We start from the raw sequence: 19,483 nt of genomic DNA, 5'->3' as shown, positions 1-19,483 counted from the left end.
ATTTCTGTTCACAGGGAACCGGTGGAGTATTTGTGATAAAATATTTAACTATAGCTGCCATTTATCCAGCTGCCTGAATCTAATTTTACACATTTAACTGTGTCTTTTTATCAGCCTCACTGATTCGTGGGAACAGGAACAACTGCACCCAGTTTTCCTGTAACTTGGACTGGTTGGTCAGCAAACTGGAGAGACTGGAATCTTCATCAGGTATCGTTTAAAAAAAAACCCCACATTCATAGCCTCACACATCAGATAATGATTGTGATGGTAACAAATGTTTTGCTGTGACCTTTCAGGGATCCTGGAAGTCCTCCACTGTATCTTGGTTGAAAGCCCAGAGGCTCTGAACATCATCCAGAGAGGTCACATTAAATCCATCATCTCTTTGCTCTACAAGCACGGACGCAACCACAAGGTGGGCAGAAATTACAGCTTTATGTCTTTAGACTTAAATGGTTATTAACTTCCTGACGCGAGTACTTAATACTCCATGTATAGCTATGATACTTTGATCCCGTCTGATGATTTTAATTTGTTAAATTTGCTGTAGGCAGGACTGCTAGAAAAGTAGTTTAGTGTTAAGTTTCATGGGCAGGACATTAAAACACTGATGTTTTGAGATCACCGCTCTCTGTCAGAAGCTCCTGGTAATATTTCCATCTCTTAAATTCCCTATTGAGTTAAAATGGGTTTTATTGCCGTTGTTGTCCAACTCTTTTTTAAATGATTCCGTAATAGGAGCACATTCTCTTTCTCTTTCTCTGCCCTGTGATTGATCACAGCATCCCATAACAGGCCAGATTTAGCGTTATTTAGTCATTTTGTGTTAACACCTAATTGACATTATTGTGAAAGGTTATTTTGGAAATACTGATCAATAATGACCCCCAAACTACTCAACTCAAAGTAACTCAACAACTCTGACCTGTGTATGTTAATGTCTTCATTCTTAAACTGTTTTAATTAAAAGTTTGCTTCTTATTCATGTCTTGTCTTTATTATAAATTCAACTGCAGTCCCGGCAGACAAAACAGACTTTAACTGTAAAGCCTGCATTGGCAGACATTAGACTTTATCTGAGCCTCCAAATCCCCTTTTCTCTCTCTCTCCACTGGGAGACAACAAAACTAAACCCAACACACTCTCATATTAAAACCTGAGAGAGAGAATTTACACGTCTGGTACGTAAAAAAACATTGTTTAACGAGCGTAATCTCTTAAAACTCTAAAAATAAATAAATATTGCCACGGTTGTGATTGAGTCTCCATATTAAATGACTTGTGTTTCTTGATACGTGTTTTGAATGCAGCAGTTAATGTCACACACACCCGTCGTGTTTACTCTGTAAATTATAGCAGGCATGAAAGGGCATCCTCGTAAACAACAGTTGTTGATCATGAGTGGCAGGTGGGAGTGTCCGGCTCTGTTGACATGAGAACAGTTAACTCTAAGTTAAGTTCTATCAAGCGCTGCAGCAGAGGAACTGCATGAGAGGCTCTTACTGTGAAAATAAAGTGTAAAATGAAGAAGCTAATCTTGTCCTTTTCTTCTTCTTCTTCTTTCAGATTCTGGATGTGTTGTGTTCCCTCTGCGTCTGCAATGGTGTGGCAGTGAGAGCCAATCAGAATCTGATCTGTGACAACCTTCTTCCCAAGAGGGACCTGCTGCTCCAGACTCGACTGGTTAACGATGTTCAGAGGTAAAGAATGAGAAACACAGGCTGCGTATTCATTCATTTAGAACATGTAACTTTGGAAAACACATCTTTTAGTTGTTTTAACCCATCAGAAAGACGTTTTTAATGGGATAATGAGGGTAAATGTACAGTAGATGCTCATTTTGGAGCTAAAAAAAAACCCCCATATGGTACCTCTTTAGATTCTCCACAACATACATTCACATCATCCTCTGTTTTCATCTCCAGCATGAGACCAAATATCTTCCTGGGCATGGCTGAAGGTTCTGCGCAGTATAAGAAGTGGTATTTCGAGCTGGTGATCGACCAGGTGGACCACTTTGTAACAGGAGAGCCCACACACCTGAGGGTGGGCTGGGCCAACACTAAAGGCTATGCTCCGTACCCTGGTGGAGGAGAGGGATGGGGAGGCAACGGTGTCGGGGACGACCTGTACTCGTACAGCTTTGATGGACTTCACCTGTGGTCAGGTGGGTAACGAGCTTAAAGGTCTAGTGTGAAAGAATAAGTGACAACTATTGATGAGACCCCCGATTATGACAAATGGGCACCGCTCATCCCTCTCATTCCTGAGCAAGTCAGGAAACTATAGTGACTATCATGTACCAGAAAGTGTGTTGTTTTTGTTTGTTTTTAACAAAAACAACACAGGCCCTTTTAACAAAAACAACACAGGCCCTTCCCTAAAGTACACACATGATGAGGAACTTCAGAAATTACTGTACTTCAGTTGGTAACACGCAAATTAATGAAGTTTGTATAAAAGTTATATGAAATTGTCTTGATTTAACTTGCTAACATTAATGTTAAGTAGCTTAAATATTATTTTCCTTCTTTTAGTATATAAAAGGCTTTTTCTAAGGCTTCAAAAAACAAATAATTTTTGTTTTATATTATATGTCATTGTTTGCCTTCCTGGGGATTGTAATGGTTAGTGATTGAGGCAATTAAAATCATTTTTTTTTATGGTTTTATGGTTTAATTAGTGGAAACCTAAAGTGAGTACATTTAGAAGAATATTTCATTATTTAACAAGAGAATTTAGTGTTTTGTTTTTGCTTTTTTTCACAGATTTTAAACAGGCAGGGCTTTGTTAGAGAGAGAGGTGATATCTCATTGCATGGCATCAGTCCCAGTTTAGCAACACTTGAATGAAAATGTCATGTGTAATGATGTAGCAGCAGCAGTCAGCCCACTCCCACACACTCCCGATGAAACAAATTAAATAAAGTTTTTCTTCACTCGCATTTGTCAGAGAAAAAGTTACTTGTTTGACAGTCAGATAAAACCCCTGTGTGCTGCTTTGTATCACTGCAGTGACATAATTTCAAAGTTACAAATTGTGTCCAATTCAAAAAGAATAAGGTTTTACCATCTCTGAAGGACCTTTTCCACTCTATAATTTGTCTGTTTTCATTTTCCATGTAATAAAGCCACAGCAGCCACCGTGACGGCGATTAAAAATACTAACGACTTGACGTCTGAATAGTTTCCTCCTCCTTCCATCATCTTTTCACTCCACACCTTCACCCCTATCATTGATTCCAGACTGTATGTTTTTTTGGCTGCACAGGAGGAAATAAATTGGTCACGAGTGTGAATGTAGTCAGTTAACTGTCAACTCGGCGCTTTAGGACTCTGCTCTCACCTTAAATATAGAACAGATTTCAACTCTTACCCCCTATTTCTCAGAGAGACCCATCACCTCCATTTCATCCCTGGTTTAAAGCACTCATCGCACATCTCTGCTCCACTTTTTCCTCCTTGCCCGTCATCCTGTCCCACATTTTTGAATGACTTTGCTGAACCCGCCATCCATCTCTGTTTCCCTTTAGGCCGAATCCCGAGGGCCGTGGCCTCCATTAACCAGCACCTGCTGAACTCGGATGACGTGGTCAGCTGCTGCCTGGACTTGGGCGCCCCCAGCATGTCCTTCAGGATCAACGGGCAGCCTGTCCAGGGCATGTTTGAGGATTTTAATACAGATGGGTTCTTCTTCCCCGCTGTCAGCTTCTCTGCAGGTGTCAAGTAAGTCTCTATGTGTAGATACAGTAGAGATAGAGAAGATTTCCCCCAGACTTTCTTGTTTTGCTGTGTATATGGCAGTGATGTTCTAAATCTGCAGTGCGTACTTTTTGTTGACTTTTGTTGCCTCTGATCATTATTTGTTTGCTTCGTCCTTCACCTGAAAATTGGCTCTAACAAGCGGTACTGTTAGACCTGACTGAGGGAGCGTTTGTGTATACAACAGTAGAGCAGGGGTGGGTGGGGTTTTTTCGAGCAGTAGAATTCAGTTTGTAGGCACTTGTTTGTGTTTTCAGTCTTAATCCAACCTGTCTTTATGAGCACAATGTTGCCGGGTGACACTACTATAGATAAAGTTGGGTCATTTGTTTACATTTACAGATTTAAACTAAAAGATTACAGAACATAACAGAGTGTCAGTCAGCGAGACAAAAAAAAACTACCCCTCATGAAAACTATTTTCAGAAATCTTTACTCCCAAATCTCCTCCTATCATATTATATCTTTCATCAGATTAATGTTATGTGGGGTTTAAGTTCAGAAATGATTTCGAGACAGGATGATTTATGTCGGCATGAGACAGTAGATAATCCCTGGCTTCAGATGGCTTTACTCTAACACTGGTATTGTATAACTACAGAGGTGAGGAGTGCTGTCAGATTAAATTGTATTCAAGTTGAAAGTAAAGTGCTGCTAGAAAAAGTAAAGTAAAAAGGGAACATGAAGAATAAAGTAAAATATCCACAGTGAAGTTTATTCAGTAGTAAGGTTAGAATTATGTGTTGTATAACTTCTCATCTCAGGGTCCGTTTCCTCTTGGGCGGACGCCATGGAGATTTTAAGTTCCTGCCTCCGGCTGGTTACTCTCCATGTTACGAGGCGTTGCTGCCCAAGGAGAAGATGCGCATAGAGGCTGTGAAGGAGTACAAGAGAGACCATGACGGGGTTCGTGATCTGCTGGGAACCACCCAGTTCCTCTCCCAGGCTTCCTTCATCCCCACTCCTGTAGACACCACCCAGGTGAGGATGGAGCCATCGGTGTTAATGTAGACCGCCGATCAATTCAATCAGGATTCATATTGGAAAACAACCAAGGAAACTTGGCTCACTGGCAAATGTTATCATCCAATTCTAACGTCTGTTTCTCCTCTCACTCTGCAGATTGTTCTTCCTCCTCACCTGGACAACGTCCGCGACAAGCTGGCAGAAAACATCCACGAACTGTGGGGGATGAACAAGATTGAACTGGGCTGGACCTATGGCAAGGTAAAGCTCATGTCCATCGTCATTTCCTGTACACACATTTAGAAAACATGAGTGAATTGAGCTCCAGCCTACTCCATTTAAATACACATTAAAAGAGTCCTTATAAACTAAACAATGTTTACTTCAGTAATTTTACTTTAATAACAATTAAGTGAAATTAGCCTGGTTTTTTATCGCTTTCTATACACACAAAAACATGCAGAGTCTATTTAGAAAACATGAGTGAGGTTAGCTACAGCCCAAACACTGGGTTCGGTACCCACAAATGTGTCGTTGGATATTTTAATGGGTCCCCAAACAAGTTTGCAGACTTTTCCCAACATTTCAGATAAGATTCATTTTTAAATCCTTTACATAACATTTAAATAATTTATCAAACCTGTCTTGGAAATTATTTGTTTATCAATCAAAATCATATTTGGTATGGCTGTAATCAATAGCTAAATTATGCTCAAACTTGCACTCGTCATGATTTATATTGTGATTTGGGTCACGATAGTTTTCATCTTTTAAAAGTTTGGGAAACACTGTATTATAATGTGTGATAACAGCCCTTTGACTCACATTTTAGAGTCCATTTAAACTGTATGACGATATTCAAGCTCTTTTTCTGTTTCACTTCAGTAACAATGAAGTAAAATTAGCCTGCATTTACAATACAAATCTTAAAGGTGCTTATCAGCTTGTGCTTGTTTTCACCTGGATACACAAAGCCACAAAGCAGTGCTTTGTGCACCAAGCACAACTTGCTCAGAAAAATCTTAAAAATTGCACATTGAGTTTTGCATTATTATTCTTATTATACGTTCATATAATTGCTCTCCTTATGATGGAGGTAAATATTTCAAGCAAATAACTAGAAAATGAAAAGAAGAGAACTAAATTGAAGTTTAATGAAACACAGAAAATATTCAGTCCGGTTGTTTGCCACTGTTTATTGTAGATGGTGCAGTTTCTTAGATAAAAAAGGGAGGAAAGTAATGTAGTTGGAGGGATTTTGTCCATTATAAAGGTTCACTTTTTTATTGTTGTTCCCCCACTCTGTGAAGGACATAGTCACTGCGCTGTCAGTGATATAAATTGGAACCACCAAACCTCCACCTGCCACACCACCTTGAGTCGTCCCCCCTCTCCACATACTGTACAGATGAAAAAGCTATTTTTGTTTTAGTGGACACTCAGACATGTAGTTAATTGTAACGATGTCCAGTGCAAGATATTTAAATTCCTCCTGTCTGCACTGCCTCGCAACATTTCCACTGTTGGTCCCTCCTTCTGTTCACTGCAGAGCAGACTGACTGTTAAAAGTCTGATCACACACACACACACTCGCATCGCCTCGTTTTTACCCCCGTGCTTATCACAGCAGCATCTCCCCACTGAGGTGGTTGCCACCGCAGCCGTTAAACAGGCCTTAACGAGTGTCCCATCAATGCTGCACTAAGTCAGAGGGGGAAGGGTAGCCCGGGTCATATAGTTTATTAAGCACAACATTTCAGTCCATTTAGGTTCATTTTGCTGTAACAAGCCTCTGTGGGCCTTAAGTGTCATTGATACAGACTGGATGATCATTAACGTGGATTTTTCTTTTAACTGTGTCTTTGGTCTTTTTGGTTTGCTCACTCCTTTTGTGCAGCCAAGTTCTATGCCACCTTTTTCCCAACAGTAGATCATGTTTTTATCAGAGCAGGAGTTGCTGGCAGTGTGTCTGGATGCAGCAGTAGATTTCTCTGTTGGTTCTCTCAAAGACGGCGCTGAGCTGAGCCGAGCCGAGCCTTCTGCCACTGCTACTGCAACGCTCTCTTGTCTGGGCTGATAAAAACACACCTGACACCTCAATTTCCAGAATATCAAGCTACACTTTGTCATAATTATCGCCCTTTTTGTGGTTTAACCTTTAAATCTCCCGTGTGTAAGAAATGGTGATATTGCCACATAGAGAGAAATTCTCCAATCCACCTGGAGATTGCAAGAGAGGGGGAGGAACTACAAGTGGGTGGGACTATAGGCAAGTTGCACAGAACCAAACAAGAAGTGAGCAAAATTTATAGTGTAACGTTTTTTTCTCAAAAGGTTTGACTTTTTTTCACTTGACTGGGCCCAAACTGACCAAACTGGACATTCACTGATATAGAAGGCTTATTCCAATGATATAAAACACCCACATTTTTATTTTCAAGGGATTATACATATATACAAATGCACTTATGGGTAGTGCGTTCAATTTCTGCCAGAAAACCCTCCTAAATGTTACACACTGTAACTTTATATTTATGAAGGTTATGAGGTCAGTGTAATGAGTTGAAGCATAACGCTAATGACACCCGACTGCTCTCTCTCCAGGTTCGTGATGACAACAAGAGGCAGCACCCTTGCCTTGTGGATTTCGCCAAGCTGCCTGAAACTGAGAGGAACTACAACCTGCAGATGTCCAGTGAAACACTAAAGTAAGGACACACACTTTTACACTGTTACATAATCCAATTTACCTTAGTGGAATTCATGGAATCACAGCTGCTCCCTGGTGACTGCTGCGCCAGAGCAGATTAAAGCTAAGATTAAAGAAGCAGAACTTGTGGGCGCTTGCAGCTTCTGAGCAATGTCAGTTATTGATTTTTTATTTTTTTTTTTTTTTTAAAAGACATTTTTGGTCCAACGCTTATTAGATTCAGCTACTGAGTCATCTCACTGTGAAAACATTTAAAGAAACCACTTGTTATAGGGAATCAGTTATGGATTAGATTAGATTTGATAGAAACTTTATTAATGCCTTTGGGAATTTCCCAAAATAAATTTACACAAAATATCCTTAGGACACAGAATCAACAAGGCACACTGAGGTAGAAAATATCAGTGACAGTGCAAATTTAACATCCACAAGAAGGTGGGCATATTAAACATATCTCTCACTCACATTTTCACCGTTTAATGACATATTATACACTGTTTTGTCCTCAAAGGCCAATAATTGATACAACAACTGCTACTGTAACTGTGTCACTTGACTGAGATTAACTGTCATCTAATAAGCGGTGTAAAATGTTATAGTCTAACAAAGGTAAAGTGTAATGAGGTGTAATTGTACATGTTTTATTGTTTTCTGTCTTCAGGACCCTGTTGGCACTGGGATGCCACGTTGCACAGGTCAATGTTCACGCTGAGGACGATCTGAAGAAAATCAAGCTACCCAAAGAGTAAACTTCTTTTTTGTAATTATTATTATTACCATAAGAATTTTGCTTTTAGTAAGATACTGTATAATTTCTTAGATGTCAGCAATGCAAAGACCAATAAATATGATCCTAGGACTGCACGATATGGGAATAAAGGGACTTTTTGAAATACAATTTTGTTGATTCCATGCATTTTTTATATTAAATCTATAACTTTAGTGTATTTCAAATCATTTTAAATGTATTCAATATAATAAATATGATTATCAATGCAACCGCCTTTAAAACCAGGTAAGTCAATATCTTGTCTCATGTCACATTATAGATAAAATATGGATATATTTCCCACTATTATGATGCAGCCTAAAGAATACTCTTTAAGTGATCAAAGATAATCTTTCTTCAGCAAACAGTAAACATATCGTAATGCTGCTCTTTCCCCTTCATCTTTTTCAAATTGTTTGCCATATCTAGCTATATGATGTCTAATGGATATAAGCCTGCGCCACTGGACCTCTCTGAAGTGAAACTGAGCCCAGGTCAGGAGGTTCTAGTTGATAAACTGGCCGAGAATGCACACAACGTGTGGGCCAAGGACAGAATTAAACAAGGATGGACCTATGGCATCCAGCAGGTAAAGTTATTGTTATGTTAGTAAGTTATTGTACTCGTCATGTAGCTTCACCTTTTATTTGTCTGAAAGTGTATTTGTATTTGTATTTGTCAAAATTCAGGATTTGAAGAACAGACGAAATCCTCGCCTGGTGCCGTATGCTTTACTGGACGAGCGCACAAAGAAGTCCAACAGAGACAGTCTGAGAGAGGCCATACGGACAGTGGTTGGATATGGATATGACATCGACCCCCCGGACCAGGAGGGTGAGACTCTGCTGAAAATTTATTTATTTTGTCTTTACATCCAAACCATCGTGAAAAGAGTTCACACAATGCTGATGTAGCCCATCAGCTCCATACACACTCTCTCTGTATTTCTCTGGTTAGCAGCTATTGTGTTGTCCGGCAATATTCCTGCTTTCCACACAGGAAGTTTGTTTGTTTGTTTGTTTATTCGTTCTTTCGTTCGTTTATTTATTTATTTATTTATTAATTAATTAAACGTCAAGATGGATGGATAGATTCAATAGTATGACGTGATAACCATTCTTTGTCCCCACCCACCCTGGCACGGTCACTATACACACAAATGCTCCCTCAGTCAGTTGCGTCGTTTTTGTTCACAAAGACCAAACAGAGGCTGAATAAAAACAACAACAATCACAAAAATGTTATAACTGTCACTTTAAATTAAAAAGAGAGATTGTTGTCTATTATAAAACATTAAATCCCAACATGTTAAAGAATCATTATTGTCATTTCTAAAACATGTGATACATGACTACAAACGAAAGTAGGTATTGAGGACCAGTAAAAACACTTACTTAAAATTACTTAAAGGACAATAGTTCACACACACACAACACACATCCTGTAAAAACTATTTAAAAAGCGCAAGTAAAAAAACAAACAAAAAAACAAGGTGCAGTAAAACAGCTTTATTTAAAATTTTTATGGCATTTCTCCTTATCTTTGCTCTTGGTCTCTGTTTAGCCTAATAACTGTTGGAAATAGTAGCACATGTGTACTGTACTGTTATGTAATGTACTGTGATCACAGTAAAGTATTGTTTTTTGTCTGTCCGTAGTCTTGCACACAGACAACGATCACAGCGTCGAGACCATTCGCTTCTTCCGCGTGGAGCAGACGTACGCTGTGAAAACTGGGAAGTGGTACTTTGAGTTTGAGATCCTGAGTGGAGGTGACATGAGAGTGGGTTGGGCCAGACCGGGCTGCAGACCTGATCTGGAACTGGGAGAGGACGACCAAGCCTTTGTTTTTGATGGATACAGGGTAAAAAAAATAAGACTAATAATTTATATTTTTTTTGCACCAAAAACAATACGGGTATTCAACCCTTTTTTATTTCGTTGCATAAGGGCCGACGTCTGCATGCAGGCAGCCGCTACTTTGGACATCCCTGGAAAAAGGGGGACGTGGTCGGCTGCATGATCGACATGGAGGACAAGTCGATGATCTTCACCCTGAACGGAGAACTCCTCATCACCAGCAAGGGCTCTGAGCTTTGTTTCACTGACTTTGAAGCGGAAGACGGTGAGAGCTGAACTTCTGTGTTAATCCATTCATGTGTTCTTTGTTGCATTTCAAACTACTTCCCATCTTTTTTGACAGTTTACATGACGTGAGAAAGACACTATAAACAATGCAAATGCTGATGCAAGTCAATGAAGTCTGTGTTGTGGATTTTGCCTGTTACTGTGTTAATGAACCATCCCTCAGAGAAGGGGGAAGGACACTCGCATAGGAATAAAGAGAAGCCGTTAAAATGAATTATTCTCTGGGCTGTGATGTTGTGTTTATGTGTGACGGGTTCAGCAATAAAGATCACATTAGAATTAGAGTAGCAGCTTTTTTTAAATAGCAGAAATGTTGTCAAACAATGTTCAGGAAGAAACATGTCAATGTGGAACTCTCTCTAGTATTGCAGTAGTGTAATGCACATCCCTGCCTTTTTTCAAATCATGTTTCATTTAAGCACTTTGTAACATTATTAAGAAATGAGCCACTGTATGTAAATAAAGTTTGTCAGTCAAAGCTTGTTTGACCATCCTCATCAAGCCCTGTCCCTGACTTCCTGCAGGTTTCATCCCTGTGTGCAGTCTGGGGATGTCTCAGATCGGCCGCATGAACCTGGGCAAGGACGCCAGGACGTTCAAGTACTACACCATGTACGGGCTCCAGGAAGGCTTTGAGCCGTTCGCCGTCAACATGAAGAGAGACATCACCAAGTGGTTCAGCAAGCGCCTGCCCACCTTTGTCAACGTACCCAAGGATCACATGCATGTTGAAGTAAGAAAAAAAAAACATTGAGCATCTGCTGGAATCTGGTCTAGTTATTGAGATGTAAACTTTTTCTTGGTTCAGTTCACATTGCACCTTACGTACTCATATTTCCTGTATCTACCAATCTCTGAGCTGTTGAGTGAAGATAAAGAACGACACTGTAAGGAGTTACTGTAGGTTGCAGAACATGGAAACAGAAAAATGGTTGGACAAAAATTCAAGTTGGCAATACATAAATTAAGTTCATACAAACTGAAATACAGTTATATGAGCAAATTTAGTAAAAGTTATTAACTGTTTCGTACGCTCAAGGAAATCTCCTGAACTGGAATAGTGACTAGTCTGAATTATGAGGTAAAAATCTCAAACTTTAATCATGGATAGCCAGAATTCACTTTGTATGCATATCTACAATTGAATGATAGATATCAGTAAACAAAAACAATTATGGTACATCTGGAACGACATTGTAGCTACCTGAAATTTTCATTGTGACCAAAAAAAAGATTTCAGTTATGATATATTTTTACAAAGATTCACATTAGCTATTAAATTTTCATTGAAAATCATGCAAATTCCACTAAGCCAGAGGCCCCGCGAGGCCTCCTGTAATTCAGTTTAAAAATGTATGTTATAGCTCTCAGACTATATCAATCAATGTTTATTTAATCACATATTCAATAACACTAGTATGGCTTGGTGCCAGCTTAATCTTAAGCACTGGCTACATATCCATAATGATCATCGATGGTGGACATGTTGGTATTGATCCTCCCCTCCCGACTGATGCGACCTTTCAGGTGACGAGGATCGATGGCACGGTGGACAGTCCTCCCTGCCTCAAGGTCACCCACAAGACGTTTGGCACACAGAACAGCAACAGCGACATGGTCTTCTGTCGACTGAGCATGCCTGTGGAGTTCTACTCTGCGGACAAGTTACTGGACGAATCGCTGAAACTCAGGTGAGACATCAGCGCTGTGTCTTAAAACATATCATCATCTCAAAGCAGCAGTGGAACTCTTTTCATTTTGAGTAACAGCTGTTGTCGTTGCTGTGTCAGATTTAAGCTGCACTCGTTTGGTCCGTGCGGGAGCTGCATTATGATGATTTGTTCTCCCAGGATGTGTTGCTTCTAACACCTGCTGCTGCTTTTATTTTCGCAGCCACGCCCCGAAAGAAGACGGAACAGTCGACTACGCAAGCATCACGCAGTACTACCACTCAGTGAGAGTGTTTGCCGGACAGGACCCTGCTTTAGTGTGGGTGGGCTGGGTCACGCCGGACTATCACTACTACAGCAAGAACTTCAGCATCAGCAAGACGCAGACAGTCACCGTCACCCTGGGAGACGAGAGGGGCCGAGTCCATGAGAGGCAAGTTTCCTGATTTGTGTCGATTCTTCCTTAAAGGCACAGTGTATACGTTTAGGCCACGTGCAGACAGAAACAGCACGAAACTGCATCGTTTCAGGAAATATCTCCGTCCACACACGCTGTAGTAAATATGCCAGAACTGTAAGTTGCGCTGTAACGCTGCACCAAAAACGGAGAAGAAGGTGTTTTACACATCACAGAAATGGAGACAGAATGAACCGAACCAGGATGAGAGAAAGAGAAATAATGTTTGTTTTCGCTTCGTGCCGTTTCCTTGTGCATATTTACCGACTTTACAGACCCTCGGCGACAAATTTACCGACTTTCTGTCCTAAACCTAAATACTTAAAGAGAATGGAATGGAGAATTCTGCTGCACGAGTGAGATCCATCTAACTGTATTTACTGCAGGTGGAGAGTCAGACACACACACACACACATAAACACATAAACAAGACGACATGTGGATTTTCATTGCAGCCGACTGAGTGTGGAACAATCACTGATCTGTTTTGTTTATTCAAGTAAAATTAGGTTTTGTTTTCTCCTCTCTTTATTTTACGACTAAACACGTTTTTTTTTTTTCCACCCCCATGGGTTAAATCTCTAAGGACCGGACGTGTTCTAGTGATATCTGGTGTCTTTCTGACTGACTTTAGTTACTTTTCATTGACAGTACTTGGTAAAACAATCAAACAATGTCAAAAAACACAAGACAATGAATGACAGCACAAGAGAAAGCTGGGAAATATGACGTCATCGTTTTCCTAAAGTAGTGTATTAAGTAAGTAATGTGAGGCTGGCATTTTGAGATATTTCCCAAAAAGACCGTTTCAGGTCCTCTAAAATGCCGTCGCCATGTGGACGGGCCCTTACACTACTTGTGAAGTCGGAGCTGAATATCTCTCACGTCGCCCTCCTTCTCTCTCCACTTTTAAATACCCGCCAACAAACAGTAACTCAGGAGGTTATTATGAGGCCAGAGTATGAATCTGATTTTAGGACACGTGAAGACACATTTACTTGTGTCTTCTCACGATTAATTTTCCCATTGGCATTCTTTATGTGTCATATTGTTTTGTGTTGCGTGAGAATTAAGGCCCTTAAGCTTAAGGTCAAGTCCCTACTAAAACCCATTAAAATGACTCATTATAGTAGGATAGCTCTGGGTGTTCCAGAGGAACGTAATATCCTGAGACACATTTTGATGAATATGTGGTAACGTCGCAACAGAATCCAATTTCTGTGCTGAAACATACTGCTTGACTTTTTTTTTTTTTCTTTTGGGATATTCATATCATAAATATTCATCTGTCCAGTTTGCTTTTCTGCTTATTACGACAGCCCAGATTATATTAGACGAGAGCTGGGGTTTCTGTTTAAATACTTAGTTTGTGTCCAGTTAGCAAAAAATAGTGAACAAGAACAAGAGAGATTTTATTTTTTTCTCATTAAATGTGTGGTCCACTACATTCAGATGAATTTATTTAATTGTTTAATTATTTTCTTCAAAATACAATAGTTGTAGTCCCTTTTGATTGTGTATATCCAGAGTAACATGCTCTTACCTCCTGTCTTCTTCATGTCTTTTGCTATATTTATATGAAGCACCACATATAAATGTGTATCATCATCATCTTAAAGAGACTTTGGGGTAAACATACATAAATAACTATATAAATCTGAAACAAATGACTTGGAAAAGTTTTGTAAGTGTGTTGAACTTGTACTCTCTAGTTTTCTGTAATCCGTCAATTGACCTCAGAATGACACCGTTTCTCCCTCAGCTGAAGAACTGAAGACGTATCGACTCCTCTCTTTTTCTTTTCACCGGTTTCCTTCAATATTGAGGAGCGTAAAATGGAGTCGAGAGCCTTTGTGTGAGACAGATTGAATATGAATGAGCAAAGAGACCCAAACCAACACGTATCGACGAGTAGAGCAGAAGCGCATAATGAAAAGATATTTGTTTGTGGATTTCACATGGATTCCTGATTATTTCCCTGCCCGCTTCTCCACAGCGTCCAGAGGAGCAACTGCTACATGGTGTGTGCGGTGGACGCCGTCGGGCCATCCCCCGCCGGCAACACTGACCTGGAGATCGGCTGTCTGATTGACCTGGCCACTGGCATCCTCTCCTTCACTGCCAATGGGAAGGAACTGCCCACGTCGTATCAGGTAGATAAGACCGTAACAGAGCGAGGCACACAGACTATCTGTCTGGCTCCCAAACTGAATTATGTTCATGTCATTACTGTAAAGTGATGTGCAGCTTTTGTTTTCCGGACATCTGACTTTGTTTAACATATACACACTGAAGAGATCTAACTTCAGATTAACACATTTGCACTGCAGGAGATTAGAATATAGCAAGGACATCATACAACTGAAATAGCCTTCAATATAGATGGATGGATGGATTGGTAGATAGATAGATGGAAGTTGCTTTACACTACAATTTTGAGTACATCTATGTTCAGCACTCCTTTTCTTCTTCCAATCTCACATCATTCATATCCATTCACACAGCCGTCATGAGCGACATGTGGGTTACCTGTCTTGCCCAGAGACACATTAGCATTTAGACTAGCAACGCTGGGAATCGAACCTTGACTTAAAGGTTTAAAGACAACTGATTCCACCACTGATCCACTGCTTATTTTAGGCTGATCAAAGACACACTGGAGATTAAAATGATCTTTGTGACGAGGGATTTTCAGCACATTCTGGAGGCTTGAAATATCGATCAAGTCTCCTTTTGTGTTTACCTGTGTTACTGTTTGCTTTTCCTCCTTATTTTTCAGCCTGTGATTTAGACGTAAATTGGCTTTTTTGTTTTTTTTTTTACAAAAGGAGCACCGAGAAGCTCTCACCTTGATGAAAAGCTTATTTCCGTGTTACTACATCAAAGTGCTGCTTTCTTTCTCTTCCTCTGTGTGTATTTATCTCTTTGATGGCTGTCATTGACTCCACCAGCGAACACTTTCAACTGAAAACTTCAGAGCTGCGGTTAATCCATGAGCAGAAAGGTTAAACGCCCGCGACAGTTGTTGAATTTGCCAATTTGAGAATGAAATGGAAGAAATAAGTATCGAGTAGAGAGTTGTAAATTTCCTCCGTGGGGACAGCCGTGCTTTCTCCCCGTGTGCGTGTAGTTTTTAAATAGATCAACTTGCGAACACAGTGGGGAATAATGAATTAAGTACATGCTGGAGTGTGAGTAACCAAAGCTTTGTGTGTTTTTCAGGTGGAGCCAAATACTAAGCTCTTCCCAGCTGTGTTCATCCACCCCACCAGTGCAAACCTCTTCCAGTTTGAATTCGTCAAGGTCAAGGTTTGTGTGTTAGAGCGACTTGTACTAATGCGACGCTGATTCACTGTTGTTTAGTTTGTTTTTTACTGACCTTTCATCACTTATTTTTACCTTGAACAGACACGTCACCTGCCTCACAGTGATTAATAGCTTAGATGTGATATACAGTACAGAGCCAGTTTGTCATGTCCTTACGCAGACCTCTATTTTTGCATTTTTATTATAATTTATCTAATATTCCACTGGGAATAGGATCCTATTTAGTTGAAATTAAATGACATCTTTATAAATCTAAACTACTTTTAATCAAGTCAGGGTAATATTTGTCTACATCTAAGAGGTATTTTTATTTGTTTGTTTTATTGAATTATGCAAAAGCTTCACACTAAACTCAGTGGAAATATGAGATAATATTAGAAATATGAGATATTATTTTATTGCAGTATCAGAGTCAATTTTTCCGGAAATAATATGCGGGTCTTAATATAAAATAATCAGACACATCAACTGGTGTTGATATGTTTTAGTGCATTTTTAGACTACCACGCATTAAAATCATGATACTACAGGACGAACGTGTGTCCTGTGATGTAATATCATTTATCTTTTTCTCTCTCCCTGTGCTGCCAGGACGCCATGCCGCTCTCGTCTGCCATATTTAAGAGCGAGCACAGGAACCCCGTGCCGCAGTGTCCGCCGCGGCTGGATGTGCAGACCATCGTGGCCGTGCTGTGGAGCCGAATGCCAAACACCTTCCTCAGTGTGGAGACGGCGCGAGTCAGCGAGCGGCACGGCTGGGTGGTGCAGTGTCTGGAGCCGCAGCAGATGATGGTTGTTCATATACCTGAGGAGAACAGGTGTGTGTGTGTGTATGTGTGACCGTGATACAAATTCTGCCCCACACTGTTTTACCGTGCTGTGCATTTTACTCGAGGGAACGGAAGTCATTGGTCAGCAGCAGTGGGGGAATTGTGAATGCTGCCAGGCTGCTTTTATGATTATTATGATTAAAAAGTGGTTTGGACTTCCCCAGGGCATTTGGTACATGAAAAACAATCAATTAAAAACTCTGCTAAGCAAATACTTTATGTAACCAAGTCATGATGCTGTTATTATGCTGTAAAGCTGTAAGTGCAACGTTTACAATGTGAACACTTTTACCTCTAGTGTAGATCAGACCAGATCAGTGTCGCATTAACTGTGTCTGAAGTTTGCTCTTGTTTATTCATCTTCTTAATATAGGCTGAAATAAGTTATACATTTTTTAATTTAATGCATTTATTTCCATCATGACAATGTATTTTCACATATTTCCAAGACAAAGCTGAGAACTGACGTCTCCTGCACAAAGAGTAAATAGCTATTGCCAATTTGCTAATTTGAAACTTCAGTAAAAATACTATATATGCTGCAAGTACATGACAATAAAATACATATCACAGAACAAATATCACAATGTGCACATACAAATTCACTACACTACGCTCAGAAAGAGTTTTAGCTAAAAGTAGGTACAGCTCTGATATGAGTTATGCCAACATTTAAGATTTTATTTCCGCAATTACTGTTATTACTCTTTATAATTACTATAAATATTTAGTGATTTTTATTTACGCTTTTATTTTTCTTAAAACCTATGAAACTACTTGTTATTGTTTATGAACTACCGTAGTATGTGTATTTTTATGTGTAAAATCAATATTTATCATCATAAATTATATGGGAAAATTTAAGGTCTAGTGTGTAAGAATACATGACACTTAGTGGAGATTGTAACACTCCTCTGCTCATCTTGCTCACCAAATTGCAACATTAGCTTTCACTTTATGACATGAAACACAGACCCTGATTGGTTTGTCCTCTTGGGCTACTGTAGACATATGGCAGCACAAGATGGCTATAAAGCTAGAGCTAAAACCTCAGCTTATATATATTTATATATATATATATCACATAATTTATTTTATAAATATTGTTGTAACAGTTGTGAAGTTTTTAGTTTGCAGATGTAAATGACCCGACTCTTCCCCCGTCTCTCCTCCAGGTGTTTGGACATCCTCGAGTTATCCGAGCACGAGGACTTGAGGAAGTTCCACTACCACACCCTGAGGCTGTACTGTGCCCTCTGTGCTCTGGGAAACACCCGCGTCGCTCATGCCCTCTGCAGCCACCTGGATCAATCGCAACTCCTCTACACCATCGACAACCAGTACCTCTCTGGCATGCTGAGAGAGGGCTTCTACAATGTCCTCATCAGGTGTGTTACTTCCTCCAAATATCACATAATCAGATTTTTTTTCTCTCTAAGTTTTAGAGATAATGTGGTAATTGCAAAGAAGGATAAAGTTTGCAGTGCTGTAGACAATGTTTCCTCATCACATAATCCAATGATGATCCGTGATGGTCAACTCAATCATCATTAACTGCTTACGTGATGGGGCAAAACACAAGACCACTGAGTACATTTGTCAGATAAATTTGAATAACTGCCACGGTGATGGATTTGTGTTGCTGGCACTCGTCCAGAGCAATGAAATCTCTTGTAATGACAATAAATTTAAGCTCAATCACAGATGGCGCTAATTGGATTAAATCACACCTTATGAATGTCGTCTGGTTCTCTGAATACTAAGTGCTTTCCTTCATTTTCTCTATGAAAATGCAACTTTAGGTGGAGAATGTGAGCAGGGATTTGTCGCTGAGTCATGGCTGTTGATTAACAACCTCACAACCCAATTTATTTATGTATATATAACGGCTAAGGGTGTACATAATAACAAAAATTCTTCTTCGTCCCGTCGCTAGCATCCATCTTGAGACTGCGAAGGAGGCTCGCCTAATGATGAATAACGAGTTCATCATCCCCCTGACGGATGAAACTCACTCCATCCAGCTGTTCCCAGACGAGTCCAAGCGTCACTCGCTGCCCGGCGTGGGCCTCAGCACCTCCCTCAAGCCTCGCGTCAACTTCTCCCCCGTCAGCATCATCAACACCAAGCGCCACCAGTACCTCTACAGCCCCCAGATCCCTCTGGTCATCCTGAAAGAGAAGGCCATCAGCATGCTGACGGAGGCCGTGCAGGGTGGGGGCACACACATCCGAGACCCGGTGGGAGGCAGCGTCGAGTACCAGTTTGTGCCCATTCTGAAGCTGATTGGGACGCTGTTGATCATGGGAGTCCTGACCAGCGATGAAGTGCAGCTGATTCTCCTCCTCATTGACCCCAACGTGTTCGGAGAAACCAGTGAGGGCGAGGAAGGCAAGGCTGATGAGGTGGCTGCAGTGGGAGAGAAGGAGGAAGTGAACAAGAATGAGGAGAAGGCCGTGGAGGCCGGAGAAGAGGAGACGAAGGAGAGTAAATCGCCGGCGAAAGGTCTGCTGGAGAAGTCGCTTCCCGAGTCGGTCAAACGCCAGGTGACTTTCACTGACATCTCAGTATTTTTTAAAAATGAGATTAAATTATTTAAACCCGCAAATAATTTTAAATGCAGCTCCTCATCTGTGAGCGATTGTCAGCTACTGTAATTTATCACTTACTGAGCAACGACTTTAAAGAAAGGCAGTGACTCAAAAGTCATTTTCACCTCCTTGAACCCTCAGAAAACAGATTGTGTTAATACCCTTTTAAATAGTGAAATAATGCCATGTACCATCTAGTGGTTGACATGTGTAACTGAAATCAAGAGCAATGATTCCCAAGGTTAGATTGTG

The 19,483-nt window shown here is 40.3% G+C and overlaps 1 protein-coding gene across 1 annotated transcript in view; it reads left to right on the top strand.

Moving 5' to 3' along the window:
* Positions 1-19,483, top strand: part of ryr3 (ryanodine receptor 3) — a 128,279-nt gene that overhangs the window by 48,676 nt on the left and 60,120 nt on the right. Inside the window, exons 15-35 of the mRNA XM_044049129.1 lie at positions 115-210; positions 300-418; positions 1,570-1,703; positions 1,929-2,170; positions 3,536-3,728; positions 4,529-4,745; positions 4,887-4,991; positions 7,335-7,438; positions 8,102-8,185; positions 8,639-8,798; positions 8,899-9,043; positions 9,867-10,072; positions 10,159-10,333; positions 10,881-11,089; positions 11,884-12,047; positions 12,250-12,459; positions 14,480-14,636; positions 15,706-15,792; positions 16,402-16,628; positions 17,816-18,028; positions 18,577-19,186. Coding sequence (XP_043905064.1) covers positions 115-210; positions 300-418; positions 1,570-1,703; positions 1,929-2,170; positions 3,536-3,728; positions 4,529-4,745; positions 4,887-4,991; positions 7,335-7,438; positions 8,102-8,185; positions 8,639-8,798; positions 8,899-9,043; positions 9,867-10,072; positions 10,159-10,333; positions 10,881-11,089; positions 11,884-12,047; positions 12,250-12,459; positions 14,480-14,636; positions 15,706-15,792; positions 16,402-16,628; positions 17,816-18,028; positions 18,577-19,186 — 3,857 coding nt within the window. The remainder of the gene's footprint in view (positions 1-114; positions 211-299; positions 419-1,569; positions 1,704-1,928; positions 2,171-3,535; positions 3,729-4,528; positions 4,746-4,886; positions 4,992-7,334; positions 7,439-8,101; positions 8,186-8,638; positions 8,799-8,898; positions 9,044-9,866; positions 10,073-10,158; positions 10,334-10,880; positions 11,090-11,883; positions 12,048-12,249; positions 12,460-14,479; positions 14,637-15,705; positions 15,793-16,401; positions 16,629-17,815; positions 18,029-18,576; positions 19,187-19,483) is intronic.

Source organism: Solea senegalensis, linkage group LG17 (assembly GCF_019176455.1).
Source record: "Solea senegalensis isolate Sse05_10M linkage group LG17, IFAPA_SoseM_1, whole genome shotgun sequence".
NCBI classification, from domain to species: Eukaryota; Metazoa; Chordata; class Actinopteri; order Pleuronectiformes; family Soleidae; genus Solea; species Solea senegalensis.
This window is presented reverse-complemented; position numbering and strand designations above follow the sequence as displayed.